At 42.7% G+C, this 26,217-nt stretch overlaps 1 protein-coding gene across 1 annotated transcript in view; it reads right to left on the bottom strand.

The window, feature by feature from the left end:
• The window catches only part of KLHL29 (kelch like family member 29), a 729,019-nt gene that overhangs the window by 163,791 nt on the left and 539,011 nt on the right, over positions 1 to 26,217 (bottom strand). The window contains exons 5-6 of the mRNA XM_086926271.1: positions 23,027 to 23,226; positions 16,230 to 16,489 (exon numbers count right to left, since the gene is read on the bottom strand). Coding sequence (XP_086782397.1) covers positions 16,230 to 16,489; positions 23,027 to 23,226 — 460 coding nt within the window. The remainder of the gene's footprint in view (positions 1 to 16,229; positions 16,490 to 23,026; positions 23,227 to 26,217) is intronic.

A 26,217-nucleotide genomic window follows, 5' to 3' on the forward strand; every position in this document is an offset into this window, starting at 1 on the left:
TAATCCAGACCAGAGCCGAGCCCCGGATACCGGCTTGCTCGACACGGTGGAGAAGGATGTTATGGTCCACCGTGTCGAACGCTGCCGACAAGTCCAGAAGGATCAGGGCCTGAGGAGACCCTTTGTCGGCGTTGCTCCTGAGAGAGTCCATAACCGCTAAGATCACAGCCTCAGTAGAATGGGCAGGTCTGAAGCCAGCTTGGTTAGGCTCAAGGTAGCCGGAGGACTCGAACTGAGAGAGGCAGCAGGTGACATGTGCCTCCAAGATCTTAGAAAAATAAGGCAGGAGAGAAATAGGCCGATAGTTGGCAAGGTCCTCTGGGTCGGCTCCGGGTTTTTTCAGCAATGGTACCAAGGCAGCTTCCTTGAAGGAGTTGGGTACGATGTCGGCCTCAAGAGAGGTGTTTAGTAGAGGCAAGATGCAGTTGGGCAGAGCTAAGCAAATGTCCCTGAAGACAGAGGGAGGGCAGCAATCATAGGGGAAGCCAGATTTGACTCGGGAGGCAAGTTTGGCGAGGGAAGGAGAGTCGAGGAGGGGAAAGTGTGACAGTGAACATGGGTTACCAAGGGAGGGGACAAGTGGAGCAGCAGGGGGGGCGGGGGGGATATTGTTCTTGATCTTAATGATCTTTTCAGTGAAAAAGCTATTTAGAGCATCACAGGATTGGGGACCTGGGAGGGGAGAGTTCTGGCATCAGACGTCAACTCGCCCATAATTCTGAATATTTCCTTGGACTTCTTGGGGGCAACAGAGATTCTGTCGGAGAAGTATGAAGATTTTGCAGCTATAATTGCACTTTTGTATGGTATGTATGGTATGACCCAGGTCAGTCTGGATCCAGGAATGGACCCTAAGGGGCCCACTTCTAGGCGGGATCGGAGCCACCGGCGTGGACCCAGATGGGGTCACATCTGACCCAGCAGAACCCACATGCACATCCGAAGGATCGGGCCGGCAAAATATGAGGCACATTGCCTCATAGGACTCCTTCAGTTGGGCGGGTGTTGCTTCAGCTCCCTTAAAGTTGGGAATATATGGAGTCCTCCTGGGCACAGGTTCCAAAAGACACACAATTGATGGACGGAATGCATAACAAATCAAAACATTCACCCCCAGTCAAGAGATCTGGGTTAAATCCATCATCCTTTTGCTCACCATGCCACCCTAGTTTAGACCTGGCCATATGCAAATCAGTCTTGATCCTGTGCCTCATAGGAATAGTCCAGCCCGAACTGCCAAGCCAGGTCCTCTCTGGACCGGAAACAAGCAAAACGCAGTGGGCAAAAGAACGATGGATTCAACCCAGATCTTTTGGCTGGGGGAGAGTGTTTGCAATGTCAGCATTCCGTCCATCATTTGTTTGCTGTAATACTTTTACAGCGGCAAACAAGTCCTAGAATGCTGATGCTCCCTCATTGTGTCGGTCCGACGGACAAGGAGAAGTCTAAGAATGCTACAACTTCTTCTTGTGCTTTGACTTACCCGAATGTCCAGAGGACTTTAAATAGGACAATGTAGACTTTGTACTCCACGACCGGTCCCAGGACCTCCCCTCGACCAAGACGTGCGTGGAGTCGTAGGCCGGGTCGCCATTAGCTTTACGGACTGCTCTCTCAAAGCCTTCGGGTGCATAGCCTGGCAATTGGAGCATGACTTTGGGTTGTAGTCGCTCTCCAAACACCATAGACAGACTAGATGCAGGCCCGTCACTGACATCAGGCAGTGACAGGCGTCACAGAGATTGAATCCAGTCTTAAGTGATGACATCATCAATACATCAGGAAGGAAAACCAAAAAACGGTCCTTAAAACGTAAATAAATTAGTCAAAAAATGACTGAAGAGTAGATCTGCTCTCTGGTCAGTGCTGGCTGGCGCAGAAAGAAAATAACTGACGTCAATGCGTCTGAGAGGTGCCTGTATAGGAACCACGAAGTTACTTCCGGCGCAGATGGTGCAGACGACGGATGCGGAGCAAATCAATACCACCCACCAGCGTGAAGGTGTACGGCTCAAGAAAAATTTCCCGGATCCAGTCTGACACCTGGTGGAAATTCAAAGGTATGGAATCTGCGGCTAGAAGATTTTCTCATATATGTCTCGTGAGACACCACTGGCTTGTACAGAAAACATCTCACGGAGTAACTTTGTGCTCTTCTTCCAGTACCTAACAAACATTTGTTTAGTGTGCACTCAGTTAATCGGCAAGATTCCTGTGAACCACATTTCACTATGAAAGGTATAATTTCTTGAAATACATGGAGATTCCAAAAATTACGAAAAAAATTATTCAATTTCGCACACCATGGGTCATAAACCCTCAGTTTGTTTACTGACGAGCACAAGCATATACTATGGAAATAATATATGATATGATAATAGAAGGTGAGACCAGGGCTTTAAGTGGGCCGGAACGTGCCGGTGCTGAGCCCGGCAGTTCTAAAAAGCAAGTGTCGAGATGGGGCCCTTTCCGGCTCTCCATTTTTGCCATCACCATCCAGGTATAAAAAATCTTAAATTCTGCAGCAGAACCACCCATCACTGCCTGTGGGGGAACTTCGAAGACACTTGTTAAAGTTCTTTCACAGTCTCATAACTTCAGAACTGAAGGATTGTTATATTATATTCAGCGAAGTCATAGTTGTTGCTTATGCAACTAACAACAATTGGCAAAGCCAATTGTTTTGGCTTGTTCTGGGTGTAATGTTACTTGTTGTATTAAATATTTGGATGCAATGACAAAAGCAGCAAAATGCCAGTCGGGCGGCACACTCTGCTAAAAGATCAAATGATGGACAGAATGCAGAACAATGTCATACTTTCACTCCAGTACAGAGATCTGGGCCTAAATCAATAGTTTTTTTTGATCCCCATGCCATTCCAGTTTGAACCCAGCAATATGCAAATCCGTTTTGACCCTGTGCCCAATGGGAACACTCCAGCCCGAACTGCCAGGCCAGGTTCTCCCTTGACTGTAAACAAATATCCTAGGACCGATTTTGGGGTTTCACCCCTCATCATCCAAGATAGCTGGACTCCAGACGTGGGTCAAGGGCTCACCGAGACACTGGATTCAAGCTAGCCTGGCTGATGATGGATGATGTCCTGAAACTGGTCCCAGGATGCTTGTTTCCGGTCCATGGAGGAACTGGCTTCGCAGATCCGGCTGGACTGTTCCCATGAGGCACAGGGTCAAGACTGATGCGCATATGGCTGGGTCCAAACTTGGGTGGCACGGTGAGCAAAAGAACGATAGACTTAACCCAGATCTATTGACTAGGGGTGAATGCTTGATTTGCTCGGCTTTCCATCCATCATCTGTGTGTTTTTGGCACAATATGCTAAGCACAGAGTTTTTTTCTTACATGTTTTAAGCCACGCCCTTAATTACATTGGCCATGCCACTTTGAGAGACCTACTACGTTTTTTCATTACACCCGATTATAGAGTTGCGGTTTTGGAGTAAAAAAAAAAAAAGATTGATTTTCACTTAGCAGAACTTGTTGCTCTTACAAACCATTGCTTCATTTTGCGAATTTGTTGTGTTGTCTACCTTTTGTAAGAATCAGTGTTCAGGGGATTGTGATCAGCGTTAAAAACACATACAGAGTTAAAGTTCAAAAATACATTATACTTTTTTCCAGATTGCTGCCTTGCCCATGACACGGTGAAACAAAGCAAGAAATGAGATCAGGCTTCCAAGCCCAGGATGAGCAGCCATTTTGATTTGATTTTAGCGTTGTGAAGCAGCTTTTGGAAACGCACATTAGCAACAGGGAAGGTGGTAGTCGAATAGGTGATTTCTGACCAGTTATTGCTGGCACACAGGCTGCAGGCAGCCAGCAGCAATGGGCTGTGCATTACCAGCAGTGGCATGATGGAGCATGAGAGGAGGGGATTTAAAAACAGGCACTCGTGATGGATGAAACACTTCTCCATTTTCCAGTGCTGTGACTTTTGCATTTCCATTCTGGTTACACTCTGTGTGGCTTCCCGTCTCGGAGCTGCGGCACAGCAAACAGCTTGAAGTATGTCCCTTCATGCACTGCAGCCACCTTCAAATAAATTGCTTTGCTGAGCAATGAAGAACGGGCACATTCGGAGGAAAATGTTTCAGCCTTCAAAGAGAGGTTTGTTGTGTCTGAGACAGAGGCAATAACAGAGGCAGGGCTGTACCAGAACACAAGAACAAGAGCTCTGTTGCAGTTCCCAGGAAGGGCCCCTGGAGTCACAGTTACCTTACGGGAGGCATCGCTCATTACGGGTGGGTGGAGTGAGCGGCTACTGGATATGGGACCACTGAGAAATGAAGAATTTACAAAGGAGGCAGTAATTCACCCCAACTAACGGTGGTAAAAGGGTCAATCAGCTCCACTTCTAGCGCGTGGCCACAATTTGTGGTGGCATAGGGGAGGGAATTACTCCAGCGCTTAAAGTGTTTTCCCCATGGTGGAAAAAAATGAAAAGATGTGAAAGCAGTGCTTTGAATGGGTCAGTACTGTCCGGTACAGAGTAGCAGCACTTTATTTTATTTTGAGAGGGAGAGTACAGCACTTCTCAAGAGAAAGGTAATACTTTTACTTGGAGAGTACTGGCACTTCTCAGAAACAAGCAAATATTGTAGTAGAGAGTACCAGCACTTCTCAGAAACATTCAGGTACTCTCGTAGATAGAACTAGCACTTCTCAGAAACAAGCAGGTTGTCTAGTAGAGAGTACCGGCACTTCTCAGAAAAAAAGCAGATACTCTAGTAGAGAGTACCGGGACTTCACAGAAATAAGCAGCCACTCTAGTAGAGAGTACCTGCACTTCTATTTTTCCATTTCAAGCAGCACTGTGTAAAAGATGTGTATTTGGACATCTAGATCCTGTCCCACAACATGGAATTGTACAACATTTAGGCACGAAAGCAACAGCAGTTGATAAAGAAAAGTCAATCAAATGAGTCATGCCAAAGCAGCCTGGACATCTGTAAAAGGTGCAGCTTTCCAGGTGTACTACTGGTAAGTTTTGTGAATAAGAGGTCAACTTAAATCTGTTCCAGTGAGGAACTGGGGTCCTACGAGTAAAGCTCTAACATTCTGTTTGTGACAATGGCTTATTGCGTTTCATTTTTCTTCACATCTTCATCTATACTATTCTGTAGCAATCCTCCTTACACCACAGTGACAAATCACAGGACAATGCCTTAAGTCTTTAGTGACCATGTTTCACCAAGGCAGATTTAAAGTTAATATCATTAACAGAAAAAAGATTCCAATTGTTCTTTCGAAGTTCCGCCACAGATAGGTTTCCAATAATATTTCTTTATGAGGAATCTGGTCTTCTTAGAATCTTCACCCAGATGCTGAGCTATATGGACATATGGATTTTTACTCCGAGTATGAACTACTGGACAGGGAATAGCTGGATCCCGCACAGATTTTTGCTTTGCCAAATGAAAGATCTGTATTGCCCATTGCCATATGTAAGATGCATCATTGCTGAACTATGAAAAAAACATCCTTCTCCAAAAGCATTAGTAAGAAACTGAAGCAAACAGAGCACCATGAATGATTAGGTTCGTTTCCTAGAATGGGGAAATAGTGTCTGCAATATTGGCAAATAATATATTATACATTTAATTGGACAGCCCATTGTTGGAGACTGCTTTTTGTTGCCATTGCATTTGAAAAGTAATCTTTTGTCTCTCAAGTACAGTGAGAAGAGCTGTGGTGAGTCGGTACTCGCCCCAAACAGGATAATGTGAAATATATTTTGCATTCATTGCGGTGAATGTGGGTTGACGTTGGACTGAAGGGCAAACTCACGATTGGATTGTGTCGGGGAAGTCTGATAGCTGAATACTGGCTGATACAGTGATGAATCACTGAGTGACTCTATGGCACAATGAGGTATGCCAGAATCTCAGGTAGAAAAAAAGACTGTGGTGACCTATGAGAACAGACTGAGTATTTCAATCTTCAAGTGTGACGTCAGTCTAAAGGAACTTACATAGCAGCAGCTTCTGTGTTGCCATCCACCACCAAGAGACAGTTCTCTTTTCCATCAAAGGTTTGGCTGCAGTATTTGTTCCTGTCCAATTGCAGGCTTGACCCGCAGTCTAATCCCAAGATTGGAGATAAAGCCAGGGCAATGCTCTAGTTACACATGTGGTATTTAACAAGGAGCAGTTTAGGTGCCTTTTACTTTTTGTCAAAAGGTTTTTGGCAGGTAAGATCTTGTGAGACTTGTGTTCCAAAATTGTAGAAACTATCAGTCTGCACACTCTGGAACATGGTGCTCGGGTTTGAATTCCCTTTCACAAGGCAAAACAAATCACAGGGTTTCCCCCAGAACCACAGGGCAACACATTTCAGGATGCATTTTTCCTCTTTTTGTCTTGCATGAATGCCAACGGACTTTCAGCTGGGTCAGCAGCTGGTACCCAGGGTGACTTTTGATGCCCGTGGCACTGCCCTTACTACACCAGATTCGAAGGATCATGAAGGGAGCAGAAACATCACAAAGTAAAGGGCTTCAGGTGCCCTCTGTGGCCTAACGGCCAGAGCTGCAATTTTTGGAGCTGGGGAACAAGGTTAGAGTCTCGGCATTGGCCCAATATCCTGGGCAAATAACTTAATCTCCCAATGCCTACCAACAAATGAATATGCCCTTGTGTAAAGTAACTGGTGCTCATGTAACGTGCTCCAATGGCTTGTTATCTTATTAGTATTTTTAAAGCGCAACCTGCTACCCGAAGGTGTCGTGGCGCTATCCACAAACTCCCCCAGAGAGACTTGACATATGAGCCCCAGCTTAAAAGTCGAGTTTGATCTATATAAAAAAATGCAGACAAAAAATAATAATTCCTTCCAGTAGTTTTCACTCCCTTTCCGTCTCCGGGTTCCCCCAACAGCAAATACGATGCTCTTTAGGGGTTAAAGGCCGGACAGCACCTCAACAATGTGTCATGATAGAGTCAGAGGGCTGTGTAATATTACTACCACCTCTGCTGCTATTTTGGTGGCCAACGTCCAGGTTCGCCTGCAGGTAAATATGTCTGACGGATTCACTCAACTACAAAGTCTATCCGTGCCTGTACTTTGCTCTTTTCATGTCCTGCTGAGTGGACACCTGAGAGCCCATAAACGAGAAATACATAGTCAGAGGCTTGTTTCAGAGGCTGGGCAACTTTACTAGCTCCATTTGCTTGTCATGCGATTTATGCAGGAATTATACTCGCATCACCAGGTGGGTGGACAGATTTAAGAACCAATGCCATGCTCAAACCGTGATCAATGTGCACTGCACGCTAGGCACATTTGCTCCTATCTTACTTGAACTGATTATTACAGAAATGGGCAAATAAGAAAAGAAACAAGTAAAGACAAACTGTCAAATTATGTCAGCAATTGTACAGGCATTAAGGCAAGATAACTATTTAGAAGAGAGGCCGACCACAGGTTAATCCGCGACTATTCATTTGATTTGCAGCCCCATAAAGTTGTCATAAAAGCTTCAAGGAATTACCACCAGGATAACCCCGTGTGTGCCATAAAGCAAACATGAAGACAGTATATGACAAGGCTAAGTAAATAAACCTTGTTCCAGATGTAACAGCCTGCCATTGGACTCTTTCCCAGCAGCAAATGATCAGGAGGAATTTTAACAAGCAGTGAGGTGCTTGCTTTCACTGTGGAATTAAATGAATCCACTGGTCTGTAATCTTACACCACATGCCTTCTCTTTAAACCAGATGGTTGAATAGCACATATTTTGCAAAGTTTGCATCAGTTACCAAAATGAATAAACATGTGAAACTTGATAAATATTGTTAAAATCGATCACTGATGCTGTATTGACGTTACTGACTGACAAGACTATTGAATGACTTTGTTCTGATTCCAAGTGCACTAATCTTGTTTCAAGGCACACATGTAAGTGTAACCTGTCTAGGCAATGGTTAGTTGTGTTAAAATGTTATCTCTATATTTAAATTGCAATCTAGCTAGGGGGCACGAGTCAGTTACTTTAGGGGAGAGGGGAAGAGGGGCTTAGGGGAAAGGGGAGAGGGGGAGGGGGAGAGGGAGGGGGAGAGGGAAGGGGAGAGGGAGAGGGAGAGGGAGAGGGAGAGGGAGAGAGGGAGAGGGAGAGAGTGAGAGAGGGAGAGTTAGACTTAGAAATGGGGATCCCAGCCTGCGTGGAGTGCCTGGGAGACAGATCTGGGGGAGACACTGGATGCCGGGCAGCGCAGGCGTATAGGGGGTCTCACACGTAAGGTCTCTTGTAATGCACGGTTTAAGCTCACACACTTTAATTTTATGCATAGTACATACTTGACACCGGTCTCTTTACAGCGCATTTCGCCAGATAGAGAGGACACTTGCCCTGGGTGCGGTGCTGAGGGAGCCGGGTTTCTCCACTTGGCCTGGGAGTGTGCCCTGGTACGGGACTTTTGGTTGGAGGTGGTGGGACGGATAGCCGCCGCTACCGGCCTTAGCATAACCTTGACACCGCTCCACTGTTTGCTAGCTCTGGTTCCCCGGCTCTAGAGGAGGAAAGTCCCCTATAAACTATTACAGCTTATGTTGGTTCTGGCATGACGTAGGGTAGCCATTACCTGCATGGGGCCCCTGAGATTTCTGCATGGCTGCGGGATGTCCGGGAGTGATCGTTGGCGGAAGAGACTCATATGCAATCTACGCGTAGAGACAAGAGATTGCAGGAAGACCTGTTGGCATGGAGAGTAATGTGTACTGCTGGTTTAACCTTGAGTGACTCTGAGGGGAATAGCTCTGAACTGTTCACCTCTGAGGGATCGGGAACTGACGGGGAGGGGGAGGGTATTGGGGACGGTTAGATCCGGATTGTCTTTGTGCGCTCGGCTGCTGTCTCAACTCACGGTTGCCATGTGCTGATCGTACTGTAAGGTTGCTTTTACAAGCCCAAGGCCTGACTGATGATTAGCGATGTTTTTGTCCCTAATGTGCCTTAATGAGGTCGTCGTCCTGTATGCAACGGTTCTGTATGATGCCACAATTGGGGGGGGAATGTTTATGGTTTTTTTGCATAATCAAAAATAAAGTTAAAAAAAAAAAGAAATGGGGATCTCTAGTTGGCAATGGTTTACACATTTGTCCAAGTAGGGACCCTTCTTCCTGGTCAGGGTAAGGGGATTACACACCCAAGATAACCCCTACTCACCCCCTTGGTAGCTTGGCATGAGCAGACAGGCTTATCTCAGAGGCAGTGTGTAAAGCATTCGTGCACACATACACTAATACAGTGAAAACACAAATGGACACCACACCAGTTCAGAGAATAGGGAATCTTTATCTAAACCAAACAAGACCAAAACAAAAATCCACAATACAGTAATAAAAATGTAATTCTTCAACGGTAAAACAGTTCTGTCCATAGCAAACTATAGATCTGACACTTTCAACACAAAGTACCTGGGATGGGTCACAATCATGAACAAAAACAGCTGCAGGGAAGGTGATGCGTCTCTTCCTTACTCCAGGTGAGGTGATGTGCGGTACCTTACACCCACTCAGTGGATGTGATGCTTCGGTTTCTTACTGTGCGGGGAGGTTATGCGTCGGTTTCTTACTGTGCGGGGAGGTGATGCGTCAGTTTCTTACTGCGGCTCCGGTGTCCTTGTAGGCTTGGTGCCCTGATGCGATGAGTGGGGATCTGGGATGCGTTGGTGCTTGATGCAGCGGCAAAGGCGCTGCGTTGGTCTTTCCAGCCGCGGTCCCAGGATGCGTTGGTTGTTGCAGCCATACAGCTTAGCCTGCGTCAGAATAGGTGCAGTGATCTCGGACTTCGGAGATCGGTGTAAGGGATTCAGCATGCAGCGGTATCTCCAGACGCGGGTAGCCACTGCGTTGGTTTCTTCAATGGCACAGCGGCGATGCATTGGAAATGGGTGCAAATGTATCGCGCTTCTCGTTGTTGCATCTCTTTCCCAGCAGCAGGAATAAACTCCAGAGGCCCAAATCAGCAACAGGCACCTCTTGGTAGGTCAGAACTCCCAGCAAGGGAGTTCAGGGGAGCTGGTGGTGAAGTTTTTGTGTCCTGAGACTTCAGAACAGGAAGCAAGCTCTACTTCAAACCCTTGAAGATCTTCTTAAAGAAAGAGACACAGCAAATTCTTTATCATCTCCTTGGCAGAAACAGACACTTCAGGCCAACTCCAGACAGCACACAGCAAAGGGGCAGTGCTTCTCCTTCAGTTTTCCCAGCTCTTCTCATTGGCAGAGGTTCCTCTTGAGTCCATAAGTATTCTAAAGTTCTGACGTCTGGATCCCAATATTTATACAGCATTTCTCTTTGATCTCTGGTGGCAGAGAGTCTCTGTACTCAGTCAAAACCAGTACTGTCCTCTCTGGTCCAGCTTCCCAGCAAGAGGTGGAGACCGTATTGTGTAAGGGAGACAAGGCCCATTCAGGTGAAAGGGAAATCTCCTCCTCCTACTCTAAATGCTGCCCAGGTCTATTCAGACCAGCCCCGACTCATCCAGGAAAGACAGGACACACCTTAACATCCCCAGTGGCTGTCTACAGTGAATGCACAACCCCAGCACCCGTCACTCCAAAGCCATTCAGTAAATCCACCATCCAGCAGAGGCACACAGGTTGGCTAAAGAAGACAATACTTACTTTCTAAAAGTGGTATTTTCAAACACCAAATATAAAAATCCTCCTTACTAAAATATGCATCTTTATATTCTGAGTTCAGAAATACTAAACTTCACATTTCTATCTTGTCCCAGTGGGAAGTTATATTTATAAGATGTTATAAATAAACTCCCATTCTATTCTAAGGGACAGATAGCCTTTCAATAGTGAAAAAAGTAATTCACTGTAGTTCACTATTAGGACATGTTACACGCATCAGTACATGTCCTACCTTTCACATACACTGCACCCTGCACCCTGCCCACAGTGGTACCTTGGGCCTACCATAGGGGTGACTCGTGTAAGAAAAGGGAAGGTTAGGCCCTTCAAGAGGGTGCACTTGCCAGGTCGACATGGCAGTAGAGACTGTGTGCAGACACTGCAGTGGCAGGTCTGAGAACCCTTTGAAAGGCTACTTGTGTTAGTGGCAGAATCAGGGCTGCAGGCCCACTAGCAGTATTCGACTTACAGGCCACAGGCACACACAGTGCACTATGCTAGGGACTTAGTAGCAAGTCAAGCAAACCAATCAGGGAAACACAATTCCATATGCTCAATTTACACAGAGAGCATATGCACTTTAGCATTGATTAGCAGTGGTAAAGTGCCAAGAGTCCTAAAGGAAAGAAAACCAAGAGGTCAAAAAGCAAAGATAGGTGAAATTTATGCTCTGCTTCCATCCATGACAGCATGAAGTGAGTGTTGTTCAATGTCACGGCTGCTGAGCAAGTTCTTTAGTTTTATCATATTTTCCTTTTAATGGGTCACTTTTCATTTGTTCATCTTCTCTTTTCATTTTTAGAGCACAGTACAGTTCCACAAACAGGGCTAATAGGCATTTTATCTGCAGTGAGCCGCATCCCAGGCAGCCACTGCCTCTGAACAAGGTAACCATTATGAAATGGTATTGGCTTTATTGTAGCATTGCTATACCATTCCAAGAAAGCCAACACATTGGTTCTAAAAATGTTGGAAATAGTGGAATTTTAAAACAAGAATACACTTTGTACAATTCCATTAAAGGGTGGCCATTGGCTGGTTTGTTTATTTTTTTTCTTGCTATTGCAAGAATGTGCCCCCCAAGTTTAGATACAGCATGTTTTCTTTATTAAACTTTCATTATTTTGATTTATCTTGGATGTGCTGTTGAGTTTGTTTGTTGATGGATGAACGACAAAGTGCATGTATGATGACTAGAGTACCTAAACTCATGAATGATGGAGGAGCACTTTCATTTATAAGTCAGACCTACTGGCATCACCGGTGAGTGTTTTTCTTTAATTCATGCTTTCTGTTATTTAGGCCTGTGCAAATGAGACCTCTTTTTAAATGTATGCCTGAATGGTCATTGTAAGAAATTGAGTTGTTTGTGAAAGGGTGGAAGCCCCACTCTGGCAACAACCACATTACTCATCTGGGTGAACCACAAAAGTCACTAAATTAACCTCTGCTAAACCCTCTTGTAGCTTGGCACAACGCAGTCAGGCTTAAATTAGAGGCAATGTATAAAGAATGTATGCATCACACAAACAGTAATAAAGTGTAAACACAACAAAATAATTCCCAAACCAACTGGAAAAAACAGACAATTAAAAAAAAAAAAAAAACCAAAAATGAAGAAAATCCAAATCAGAAGAAATATTAGGTGAAGATAGCAGCAGGAAGCACAAAGTGCCACTGGCATTTTTCTGGTTGCACTAGACCGGGGCAAAGTCACAAGTTCAGGCTGACGGTGACCCCGCGTGGGTAAAATAAAGGGACCAGGTTAGTCCTGGTGAAGAGTTGTCCTCTCAAGTCATTTGGAAAGGGTTCTGTTTGTGTAGGAGAGGGCTGAAAGGAAGAGGCATCCAGCGTGAAGAGCAGGTCCAGTGTCTGCAGACAGTCATTGCTGTAATACAAAGAGCCGGTAGTTGCTGGAGCTTCATGTTGGTTGATTGATTGTCTCGGGTGGTCACTGTCAACGTGAAATGCAGTTCAGCTGGTGCTTTGCATTGGTGGTTGTCGTGGATGGTCAAATCCTGGCGGAAAGATGCCATTTCACAGTCACAAGGAGCCCAAACCTCAGGATTTCCACCTTTTCTTGAGGATGAGTTCACAATGATGCCAGCCAAGGGTCCACGGCCTGCAGGACACCTACTGGATATCAGGACTTCCTCCAGCAGAAGTCAGCAGCAGGGCACAGGAAGGTCCTGGTCAGCTGGGCAGTTGCAGGGAGCCTCAGGAACTGTGTGACCCTTGGAGCCACTTTGGGGTAGCCTGGGATTAAGGCAGCAAAGCAGTCCTTCCAGCAGCAGTGACTTTTGTGGTTCACCCAGATGAGGAATGTGGTTGTTGCCAGAGTGGGGCTTCCACCCTTTCACAAACAACTCAATTTCTTACAATGACCATTCAGGCATACATTTAAAAAGAGGTCTCATTTGCACAGGCCTAAATAACAGAAAGCAGTCAGTCCTTTTGGCAGCAGGGCGGCACTTTTTCAGAATCTTCCAGAGGTCCAGCAGTATTTTGATGAGGGGTTCTGAAGGTCCAGCTTTTATACCTGGTGCCAAGTCTTTGTGAGGGGGAATTACACGACCTATCCCCAAACTGGCTCTGGTTAATTCTTCCTCTGGTTCTTGCTCCAACTGTCTAGGGCAGTGGTTCTTAACCTGTGGTCCAGATAGCCCTGGGGGTCCGCAAAGCCTACTCCATGGGTCCGCAAACGTTTAGTTTGCAAGGTTGAAATGGAAGTTTAAAAACTGCATCACAGGTTGCATTGAGCGGCCCAAGACAAGCTTTAAGAGGCCACCTTAGTGGGTGGCATAATGAGAGCTGCTACTCACTATAGCATTTAATTTACAAGCCCTGGAAACAGGTAGTACCACTTACCAGGAACATACAAGTTATTTTAATGTGCTAATTATGTGTAGTCCAATTGTACCATGTTTTAGGGAGTGATCACCAGCAGTTTAATATTTGGTTAGTGAGGGTAAAGTGCACAGACTCACAATGCCAACAAAAAGAAGTGCAGCAAAAATCAGGGAGTGAAGTCAAAAGAATTGGGGGAAAACCACACCAAGGATGTCAGGACAAACAGTGGTGCAATCACAGATACATGGGGCACAGCTGGAGTGGGCTTAAGAGTCCAAAAGTCCTTTGCTTCTTCGGTTCCTCAGACCCTCAAACTCGCCCATCTGAAACATGCAGATGTGCCTATTCAGTGTGGAAGACAGATAAAAGACTGTGGGAATGAACAAAGCTTTTTTGGCTGCAGTGGGATGCACATCAGTGTGTTTGTAAGCTATGGTCACAACTGCTTCTTACTTGCCTGTAGCATCTAAGTCACATACCCTCCCTTTTCAGCTAAACTTTACTTTACAAACTATACTGTACTTTGTTTATAGTTGATAACATAACTGACTGAATGATGGTGTAGAAAATGTATAATTCATCAGAACAGAATGTGGTTGGGCTTATAATGTGGGAAGCGTTGGGTGTTTTGTATGAAGTTTGAAGTGGTGCTTCAATCATGCCATGGGAAATGTGGCTGTGATTTATGCATGCAGTGTAGCAGAGGGGTTTAAGAGAGATGGAAGCACGTTTAGATAAAGTGAGCATATCTCTACCGCATGTAATTTTGTTTTACTGTGATTCACTTATATGGACTTTATTTATTAAAGATACAAATCAAAAGTGCAATTAAAACTTAATTTTCTTTGGAAATGAGGCTTGAGAATCAAGGAATCCTAACAATTACCACTCCATCCGATTCCCAGTTTACTATTCTAATTACCATAAGAGACATGAAACTGAAGAAAATAATAGAGGAATTATAGACAATTCCTTTTCAATAAAAATATGTAGGTGTAGCCAAGTTGTTTGTTAGGTCCAGGAAGGCAAATTTAGAGGGACCTGCTTGGTCTTCAAGCAAACATCTTGCTCCATCACAAGCCTCTAACTAGAGCTAGGCATGATAAAAAGTGCAAGTATACAACCCTACAGAAGGTTGAATGTAAATTAGTACATAGGAGAGCACATAAATTAGGCCATGCTAGGTCCCTAGGAAGTATTCAAAGTTGTACTACCAACACCCAAAGCACTTCCACACCTCTACGGGTTAAATACCAAGCCTCACCAACCACTCATTCACTTTGCTCTCTCCCCTGCAAAGAAATGAAATCAACGATGTGTACTGATACTGGACTATACTAATTGATACTTCTTCTAAAAACTAAAAAATCCTTAGGCAGCACATGTATTGAGAATGTGATAATCTGTGGTTCATCTTGATCTCCATCATAGATTTTATTTCAAATTTTTTCGCAATCTACCACAGTATAAGAATATTTTGTTCATTTGCCAGGCAAGTCTGTGTGAGGGGGGGGGGGGGGGGGGGTGGCTTTCAAAGTGAGTCCAAATATTATCTAATGGTTTAGCTTTACTGTGCCGCATGCTTCCAAGATGGCACTCTGGGGTGCAAAAGTTCATTTTTTTGATATACAAAACATGTATTGCATTGTATAACTCCTTTCTTCTCCTGGGAAATACACTAAGGATCACAAGATATTGTGGAAAGCATGTTTTCAAAACACGTTTTTACATTTCTGCCATCTCCACTTGTATTTTTCATTTCCATTGACACCAATTAAATTTGTCTTGGTTGTCTCTTCATAGGGTTGATTTAATCAGCAAAGCTTTCAATTCAAATATTAAGAGCATGATTAACAAAACCTATTTGCAGACCTTTCATCAATTTAAGAGCACAAATGAATACATTTGGCAGGAGCAGATTCGCAATTCTATTTAATAGAATAAGGAATAGCAGAATTATTTTTTTTAGCAAAGAGGAACATCACCAGTATGAGCTAATGTGGACAACGTTAATGGTATGAGGGGTTTAGAAACTATTTCAGTTCTTCCCTGCAAAGGTAGGTGAACACCCTAAAACACTTTATGTATAGATGTATAGCGTGAGCCTAGCTGTACGTTAATTATGGGTGGGAGAGGATACAAGATTGTGTATATTAAGTGGGGTTTTAAACATTTGAATTATAAAGTTACATTCAATGTTCAAAGATTTATAGCCCCCTTTAAGATATATTCAATTTTGATACCAGATTGTGAAGCACGGTATCACAATTTTACACGTCCTAATGCTGCTACTAAAATTGAAGTGGGCAACATAGGCAATAGGACCTATATTTGAGGGGATTTACATACCCCTTGATGTGGATTTCCAGGCACCCTCCTGGAATTCTTTGAGAGTTGGATAAAAGTCGGAAAGCGTCTCAAAATGAAGAAGTAATATCAAGACAGTACATTTCTCACATTTTCACACTTATGATTTTTGATTCACACCAAATTTTCCTTCTTACATCAAGCAAGATGATTTTTAGGAGGGAGTTAATGCTCTTTTTAGAACCCAATAGCTAGTAAAACATCAAATGTTTGATTTTTGTTACTTTTTGAACAATTCCTTTCTAGAATTTGCCAACAATATGTGTGAAAGCCAATGCACATGGGCAAACATTTCTAGAATGAACAAATAACATCAAAGTAGACTAATGTAACGCTTGTTTCTAAATACCTGTGCTCTGGTTTTGGGGTCCTTCTTAATCCACTTGATCATAGTTTCATACACCAACTCTTCGGCTTTAGTGTACAAGCTATCGTTAGAAATATAGCAAAGAAAGTCCTCCTTGGAGATGTTAAGGATCTCCGCTTGACCAGCCACCTCTGGGAAGTTTTGTAGGGCATACGCCTTTGCCATGTTGTAGAGTTCACTGCATTGCATAGCTTCGGCCATGGCTAGTATTCCGAGGCAATTGGTTGCCGTCAACTGTTTCTCTGAAGAGCAAGAGCATGTATCAAGCAAGAGATGGAATGCCAGCACATAATTATAATGAAAATATATGGCAATATGTAAAGTGATACACTCCCACTTCCATTCAGTTCAAAATGCTTTTAGATCAATCATTTATCAAACTGAGTAATATAATTGTATCACAGCTAAAGGCTTATTTCATTATATGTAAACCGGTTCGCAGAGCGTAATAATCCTAAAAATGATTGAGCATTGTTTTCTTATTCCAAATATACTCAAGTGTCAGCACATGGGTGTAACAAGAAAAATCTTCACACATCACTTGTAGTAATTTATCAGTAAGTCACATCATCACTGAGTTCTTGTTTGGAAATAAACAACTTCCAAATCCATCATATGACAGGCCTCACAATGACAAACTCCTATCTCTCCATAAAGGGTTCAATTTCAACAAGAACTGTGCCTTGGCTTCACGTTTGACAGAAAGGATGACCTGGGAACATGAGCGGCAGTCAGAATTCTAGAGCTCTTCAGTGCACAGTCAGATTCTTTGATTGTCAATAATCCACTTCCAATTTTCAGGGCCTGGACCAAAGAAAAACCCTAACATTCACGTGGGAAGAGTGTGTGTTTCAGTGGGAGAGAAGGCAACAAGAGATCAGGTGGGGAAGCTGGAGGAATAAAAGGTCAGAAGGAACTGAGGGAAGTATACAGACATGACAGAAAATATCTTGTAAAACGATTGGGCAATGGAAAAATACATAATAAATCTAGCTTCACTTTGTCCATTCCACACCAGCACATTATAAGAAAGAAAATACCCCAAATTTATTACCTTACAACCCTATAAAAGCGCTTTCATATATTTCATAGGATTTCACATTATACTGAAGTATGCATTTAATGCACACACATATTATGTTATATCTAAAATACAGGGGTGATTATTGCACCTCTGAAGTTAGAACTGAAATGCTAGTCCCTGAAGAATTAGTTTGCCCCAATTAGAAGAATCTGAGTAAAACTTATAGACCTTTTGCAGTTGGGCTTGCACACATCTTCTATCCTCTAAATTCAAATCTGAAATCTTATTGTCTATAAAACAGCTAATCATTTTACTTTCTCTGCCATATTGGCTTGTAGAACTCGTTGTGGTTCATGTAACCCTGAAGTCTAACCTTCTGGCATAACCTAGGATCTATCTTATGAGGAGGATCAAATGTGGGGAATTCCGGACTAACTTCTCCAGTGAAGAGAAATCTTACAAGGACTGCCCTTCAAGTGGTAGATCTCGTGCTTGCCCACGGACAGCGTACCTGTGATGGCAATTCGTCCTCTGATGTCACTCCTACCCCCACATTTAGAAGAGGGTTGTATGATAACTTTATCGACTATATCATCCTAGATGTTAGACTGTGTAGGCAGATGGAAGATACAACAGTGCTAGTGCGTGACGAGAGTGATAATAATAACTCAGTATTAACTATGAAGAAGTTATGTCCCTCGTTTCATATTTTAGACTTATACTCAGTCCTAGCCGCACACATGGAGGTTATGTTTGAGAACTGGGGGAATAATTAAGTGATAGTAGCCGAGTAGATTCGTTTTTGCGATAGACTCAACATTATTTCCACACAGAGTCCACAAGGCCCTTGCTAAAAGGCATCATGAACCATGAAAGGCCTTGCTAAAATCCATCTTATAGATGGCTCAGAATAATTTTCTTAGTGCAATTAAAAAAAGTAGCTAGACAGGAGATTAGGGTATGTAGAGCTCAATATTACGTTGAAATAAAGCAATCGAAAAACTATATGGGAGTGTAAAAATGTGGCATATTTTAGAAGCCTCATCTAAAAATGATCTTATGGAATTGTGGTGACTAGTAACTGTATGTGGTAGGAATTCTGGGAACCCAGCCAAGTCGTCTATACTGCCCTGTGAGTGGGTTGCCCATTTTGGAAATCTCTACTCTTGCAAGCATGAGAAGCATTTGATTTCTACTTATTCGGAGGGTGTTCTTGTATCTAATTGGTCCTCTACTCCTGTAGTTTTTTTCCTAGCAGAGACCACTCTTGTGATAGCTTCACTGAAACAAGAAAAGGCCCCTGGATTAGATAGGATCCCAGCCAACCTGTTTTAATTTTGTTTCAACACTTGGGTTCCTCTTATTAACGCTGCCACAAATGTAATGCTTGGTGAGCAAAATAACGATGGATTAAACCCAGATCTGTGACTGGAGGTGAATGTTTTGCCATTGTGCAACATTCCGTCCATCATCTTGTGTGTTTTACAAATGTAATTGCAGCAGGGGGTAGCAATGGCAACTACATGGAAAGGGGCAAAGATTGCCCGTTTAAAAGAAAGGGTATCCAGGTACCCCCTGAAATTACTGCCCTATCAGCTTCTTGGACAACCTTTAAAAGCTTGTTTGTAAACAGTTCTCTGGACCGAATTTTGGACTGGATTAACGAAAATCACATCCTGTCGAATTTGCAGGCAGGGTTCCGACCAAAAACTCGCTAAATTGACCAGTTTGTCCGCTTACTTTTAATTAAGTGGAAGACTGTCAACAGAGGAGGGATGAACACTTTGTGGCATTTATTGACCTCCATGCTGGCCTTTGACCTGGTTCCAAGGATGAAACTTTGGTAAGTCCTATATGGGCTGGACATTCCCTGTAATATACTAAACATCATTGTGTGCCTTGATGAGGGGAACTTTGCTAGGGTCCGATGTGGCGCAAAAGGAGAATTAATAAACAAAATTCTCATTGACAAGGGCGGGGTCAAGGCGGTGTCTTGGCACCCTCCCTCTTTCTTCTTTACATGAACAATTTGTGTCAAGTATTTGACCAACTGTGCCAACTACTCTCCTATCCTGGCAGGACAGAAAGTTCAAGCTCTTTTTTTGTTGCTGATAATATCCTCTTACTGGATAAAAGTAAGGCGGGCCTCCAAACTCTTGTGGACAATTTTTGTCTATTTTGTTCTGAATATAGGCCCGAAATCAATGCCGCTAAACTAAGCAGATGACTTATATTAGGAAGGAAAGGGTTAAGGCCACTGTAAATTTAGGTAGTATTGAAACGGGTTAGGGAACCTGGGATCCGATTGGCTGATTCCCGTTCCTGGGCCCACAGATTTCTAAAACCTCACATGTGATAGAGCAGGAGCAATTCTCAGGTTCACAAAGAAGGCTTCTTGGTTCGCTATCCTTACAGGAATAGAAATGTACAAGATGCAAGCAGGGGGAGCAGCACTATAAGCTGCTGAATTATGGGACTATTGTAAGTCGGACAACTTTATCAGAGAGATGGTTTAGGGAGAGGCACTCCGTTGGCGCCACTAACACTAGACGGCAATATTAACTCTGTCACTGAGTGCAATATTAACTCTGTCACTTAGCTGGTTACTTTGAGGCCGCTTGACACTGAGCTGTTTACTTTGAGGCCGTTACTTTATTGGGTGTGTATTTGGGCTACCAGTCAATTACATGACTATAAAGAGGGACTCATTGTTAACATTAATTTGGATTCCTCCAAAAAGATTTTGTGGTTGGCTTATGGAAAAAAGAAAATCATGGATTGAGCTACGCCTTGCCAACTTTTGGGAAGTGCCTAAATCCATCCCGGCCAACATGGACTCAAGGGTTTAAACAAGGTTTTGGGAGAGAGTTGCTGCCCACAAGGAATTGTCTAACCGCACGGGCAGCCACACAAGATGCTTTTTACTGCATAAATCCGTCCCTAATACAGATACATTTTTAAATGATATATGTCTAGTGTGTGCTCGTTAATTGTTTTTGTAGTTTAGATACAGTAACATGGGATTCTGCTAAGCCTGGGCACTCGCAATGCTTTTCTTGTATTCTCCACAATAAAACAGAGGAACATTTGTTGTTTTTCTGCCCAAAATATGCTAAACCTAGAAGCAAGAGGATTGTTTCCTTGTGCCGGTGCCTGGGCCTGACAAACCGAATACAAGCCCTTAGGATTTACAAAAGCGATCTTTGACTGTGGTTGTGGAGCTGTATCTAAATTCCTTTACGTCTCACAGTCTATTAGACAAAAATTGTTAGCCCAATCTAAGAGAATTGTGTGTGGAGACTGCTTATTTAGATTTTTAGCACTTTTTATTCTTTTTAATGTACTATTTTCTACTATTGAATTCTTGGCGTTTTATTTATTTATTAAGATCAACAGTTTTATGATGTATTTTTTATATTGTTTAATGTTGACATTTTCCATCGATCAATAATCTCTGAAACATTGAAACCTGAGGTGGTGCAAACACACTCTAGTCACTGTCAAGTGCAGGACATAAATTATAAAGGTAGAACATGTCCCTTTTCCATCAAGATTGTAAATTCTAACTGTTTAGTCTATGGACAAAAATGCAGGGTCTGCTGTTCTACAGGGGCCAACATGCAACATTTAGGCTGCCACTTTGACTCTTAGGGTGACATTACCAGCCTCCTACACATTTAAACAAACGATGTTAAGGGTAGTGGCCAGAGGGCACTTTTGAGGCTGTGAAAATGGAGGTCTGATAGCAAGGCTTCTGTGTAATACCAGCTGTGAATGTCCATCGGACGTGACCAGAGGGCACTGTGGGAGGAAATGCTGGAGACTGTGCTTGACAGCAGGCTGTGGAGTCATGGATTCTTGTAACAGCACAAGGATGTATCTTACCACAAGTGGTCAGAGGACACTGGCCATCTGGTTTTCTGGCACTGTCTCTCGCTGGAAAGATCCTTAAGGTATAGCATTATTGATCATTTATGCAAGTAATTCTGCATACTAGGTAGCGCAGCTCCATTTGTGACATGCAGGCTTCAAGCGGCACCATCACAGATGGAGAACACTTGCTTTGGGAGAACCTTTTGAATGGATGAATGCGTCTCAATCTTTCCAGTGTGTGTTAAAGTATGCAAGTATTTTCCTGCATAGTGTTTGAACTTAGAGATCAGTGCAGGTAAAAGACGATATAAAGGCATTATAAACATCTAGATTTAATTAAACCACCCTCGGGGTGTGCCCTTCAATTGATTACAATGAATTTCACCAAATAAGTAGGTCTGCCTTATAAGCTTCTCTATCAAACACTATATAAATACAGTTATTATATGGAGTGACAAGTTCCAAAAGCGATGGCTCAGCTATTTTTTAAATGTGTTATGCACTGGGAAATGCAACATTTGTTTTGACAGGGATTACATTTTAACTGGCTTACCGATTAAATTGAAGAATGGTGCTGTAAAAGTTGTCTACCATAACCTGTTTTAGCTGCTACTCATCATCCACTGGTTTACATTGCGTGGATAGAGTTTATCAAACTCCATATTGTAGTTTAATCTGAAGCCCCAGTATTGAGGACATGTGGAAGTGCTAACTTGTATCTGAGACACAAGATCATACCTTAACAAATACTCATTCCCCTGTACTTCTTTATATTTCTAAAACTCCCTCGTTATTTTGTTCCCCTTGGAAAATTGTATTATATTCATTAGACAAGGAGAAGTGAGGCAGCCTGTAAGACGCCTTTGATAATAACTGACACTATCACAATGCACTTTACTGGAGCGATATTACCATAGGAACTTCTCTTCAAAAGGCGAACAAAGGCAACATGGCTATTGTCTTTTCTATATTTTTCTAAGCACTGTAAAGCTACTCCACTTACTGAACTTGGAATATTGAAAACTACTTTGTTTTTATCAGTTCAAAATCATGACCTGCAGGTCACACCAGGCATCATTATACAAGGCATAACTCACTGCCTCATCTTTTGTTGATTACAACATGCTTTTATTAAATATGGTCATTTGTGTCTGAGGAAGGGTCCTGTGAGGTACCCCATAGAAGCAGTCCTATCTATGGATCTGTAACATCAGTATGTATTTTTAATGTGTCTGATAAAATAATTATCCTCGTCAGACAGTCTGTTTTCTGTGGATCAACACAACACTTGACACTGTTATCATGCTTGGATGTGGATAGAGACAATGGGGGTAGTGTCCTGGTGAATGCAACATGTATGTGCCTCTGCTTTTTGTGTCACTGGGGCACATTGGTATTACAGAAGGGGCTGCAGACGCTTATGTGGGATCTTCCACAATATGGATCATGCTATTGTAAGATCTCAAGTGGGCATCTCCTAATTTGCATAGGGATGAGGTGCAGTTCAAATATGAGAACAGACATGCGTGCCAGGACAAAAAGTCTGCAGTCACCCGGACTATGCACCACAGAGGTGCCCTTTTGAATAGGGAAAATGGAGATTGCAAGATCCCTTGCCCCCGGACCCTTGTCTTTTCAAAAAGAGGCCAGTCAGCCTCTAGTGAAACACAGAGCTGCTGTTTCAAACTGCTCTTCAAATCAATGATCTCTCCTCACTGCAAGCGCGAGCTGCAAGATGTCACACCTGCAACAATGCATTTTTACAGCATTTTCAGGCATTCTTATCCCAGTCTGCACAACGCACACCAAATTTAGACAGCACCCCAGTGCAAACTGAGACAGCGCTCTCACAATAACACAGAAACAAAGCAGGCGGACTTACCGAGGAATGATACGCAGACTTTGCAGAAAGTGTGAAACTGGAACTTGCTTGCAGCCTCTAGGAGAATTTTTGCATTGGCCGAATGTATGATCAGGGAACCTGTATAAACAAACTCCAATAGCAGCTCCAAAACTTCTGCACTGACGCTGGAAATAGCCAACTCCACTTTCTCCCCAACTTTAGTACTGTCCAGCAAAGACCTGGCAAAGGGCAGACAATGAATCTCTTAGAGACCAATCTGGATCGTGCTTGTCACCACATAGTCTAGAACATCCCTTCATTCAGAGTTGGCATGTTTTAGTAACAGGAATAACAGCGTTTAAAATGGCTGAACACATGACTTTACCAGGAGCTGAAAGAGAAGGGTTGAAAGCTCTACCGAAAATTAAAACAGCACAAAGAAACAAATTCAGGTTATTGCTAGTGTTCAGCATTCTCATGCAAAAAAAGAGGTTGCAAACAAAAAAAGGAAACACTAACATTAATGGAAATGAGGTACAGTGTTAGCTTTCAAAGGGAACCAATACATTTTTAGAAAGGACAACAAAGAGATTTAAAGGGAAAACACATCTCCCCTTTGACCTTGATTGCTTCAGCTATGCTTGAATTTCAAGATGTGATAAACCGTGAAAGCTCACTACTATTTACCGGAAGTATATGGAATAGATCCGGATTCTGTGACATTTATTTTAAAAAATGCACCTTTGATTATTCTAAAAATATATTGTTCCCTTCTAGGCACTAAAAGGAAGCTATTAATGGCATTGACTGGAAATTGACTACAAGACGAGATAGACAGACAAAATGGTTAGAGCAAAGGAGGGAGGGGAAACACCCCATTCTGCCACAGGAAGCCAGCAGCCATCCTTTGTGAGCTCTGAGGACTGTGGTGTAGGATCTTGCAGTTTAAAGTGCTCAACGAGTTCTGATCAAAGTGCCCCTGCATTTGAAGTGTGCATTAGCGCTTGTAAGAGTCCGCCACTCTGCAGAATCCACTGGAGAGGCTACAATACTAAGGGCTCTTATACCTAAAAGGAAAGAAAATACATTTGTCATGTTGGGGGAGTGGAAAATTTGTGGTTAAACTTGGGAATTTTCTTCTTTGGTTAATTGATTAAAATGGCTGCAGCTCCTCTTCTTCCTTAAGGCCATCGGTCACGGCATATCCACATTGCCTAGAGGAAGCTTGAAATAATTGTTATTGCCCTTTTCACCCGGTTTAAAAACGAAATATAGAATGAGCAAATTGACTTTCTTGTGTATTTAGAATGAAAGTTGATCATCCACTTGTATTTTCAAAATGTCCTCCTCGCTCAACCATTCAGGTGAAAGCAGGAACAACCCATGACCTTTGCTACCTATACCTATTCCATCATCCCTAGCAATTTATGGCTTCCACTCACTCAACCGCATCACTTCCCACCCATTCGATAACGAATGTATCATGAGTTGATCCCACCTTAGGGATGTAATTGTCCAGTTGAGAGAAACAGATGAAAAAAACAATTCTTGCCCCACCCAGATGAGAAAGGGCTACATTTTTAATTATGTGGGGTTTCTTTATTATATGGAAGGACAGCTCATAAATTTGTAACATGACATGAAACCTTTATTAAGAAATACAAATCACGATGCCGATCATGACTAGCGTAGCATTAAAAAAACTGTAAATTATTTAGAATTTAGCTGCTCAATGTTTTATCATTAATTGTGTAAGTGATGAAACTCAAGGTCACGTTCGGCCAACAGTGGATTTCTTTGGCCAAAATGGCAAAAACATTTGGTGGAAAAAATGAACCAAAGCTTCCATGCATAGAAAGGACGATAAGCGACACTTCTAGCATGTGGTCACTAAGTATAAAGTAATGAGAAATGGCGGCCAAAATTCTGAATGAGTTACTGATGTTTGAATGAAGGGAGTCTTGCATTCTGTAAATTTGGCTTGTCCATTAGGTTTATACATCATTTTTATTGCAACGCTATAATTTGGAAGGTTAATCTGTGGGTTAGCAATATTTAGAACCACAAACGCCATGCCAATAAAGCCTTACTGAACTGTCATAAAAAAGTAACTTTCTACAATATTTTCACTTTTTCTCATCTGGATGGTGTTTTAAGTTAAAGTTGTGTGGCAAAAGGAACACTTCCATCTTGGATCAAACCTTTTAAAGTTTCCCAATTCACTTCAAAATATCTTGTCACTCAGAATAAATGGTAGAGGGGAATATGTTATTACTTGAAAATGACACACATTTAATCGATTATTACAAACGCCCCTCGAGGGACAGACTTGCGATGGAGATCGCAAAATCACTGATTTTACAAAGGTTGTTTTTGCAGCAGCCAAATCAAACCTGGATGTAGAGACACATTCTAAAGTCAGTAAAATTTGATTGCATATCTCAAAGGTGTTTTCTCTCCTTAGGAATCATACATAATTACAGAATAGGACTGCTTTACGTTCACTCAAGCAGCACAGTTAAGGTTAAGGCAGTAATACACAGCGATGAGCTGCTAACCATCTTTACATTTACCTAACATTTCTACTGCACACCTTATGGTTTCTTGGGCATTTGTTCCAGAACATGAAATGGATGCTTCTATTTCCCCAAAGTATTTATAGGATATGCAGTGAGGTGGTCCTCTGGAGTGAAGACATTTTCACTGAGGCACACAGTTGTCTTGAAACGACAAAAGCAAATACTCCAGCCAGATATAGCAGCACCACAACTGGGTTATATCATTTTGACCAAATATCTTTAAAGTGGGGAACAAAGTAAGGAAGAACAGACTTCCTAATGAGGCTATGAAATTCCATTGATTAATAAGCCTTTTGCAGTGATAGGTTTCCTAATGGAACGATATGATTCAAAGTTTTGTGCGGTATCTCAAACAATCATCACTCCAAGGTCTGAGGATTGCAGACCAGGGCCAACCCACAATAAGCTCTTTTAAAGTAGTGATTCATACAAGTCCCCTCTTTATTTGTCTCTGTTAACACAGTGTATTTTGATGTTCTGTCAGCTGACAACGCTGACAGAAGGAAGCATCAAAAATGAATGATCAGCAAACTAACTGTTGCACAGAGCCCTCGTATTCAGCTTTCTACTATGAGGCACTTGTTAGTGTCTATGTCCGCGCTCTTGTAGGCATTGTTAAAGTGTAAGGTATCACAATAATTTCTATGCAGG

This window comes from Lissotriton vulgaris, chromosome 6, assembly GCF_964263255.1.
Source record: "Lissotriton vulgaris chromosome 6, aLisVul1.2, whole genome shotgun sequence".
Lineage (NCBI taxonomy): Eukaryota > Metazoa > Chordata > Amphibia > Caudata > Salamandridae > Lissotriton > Lissotriton vulgaris.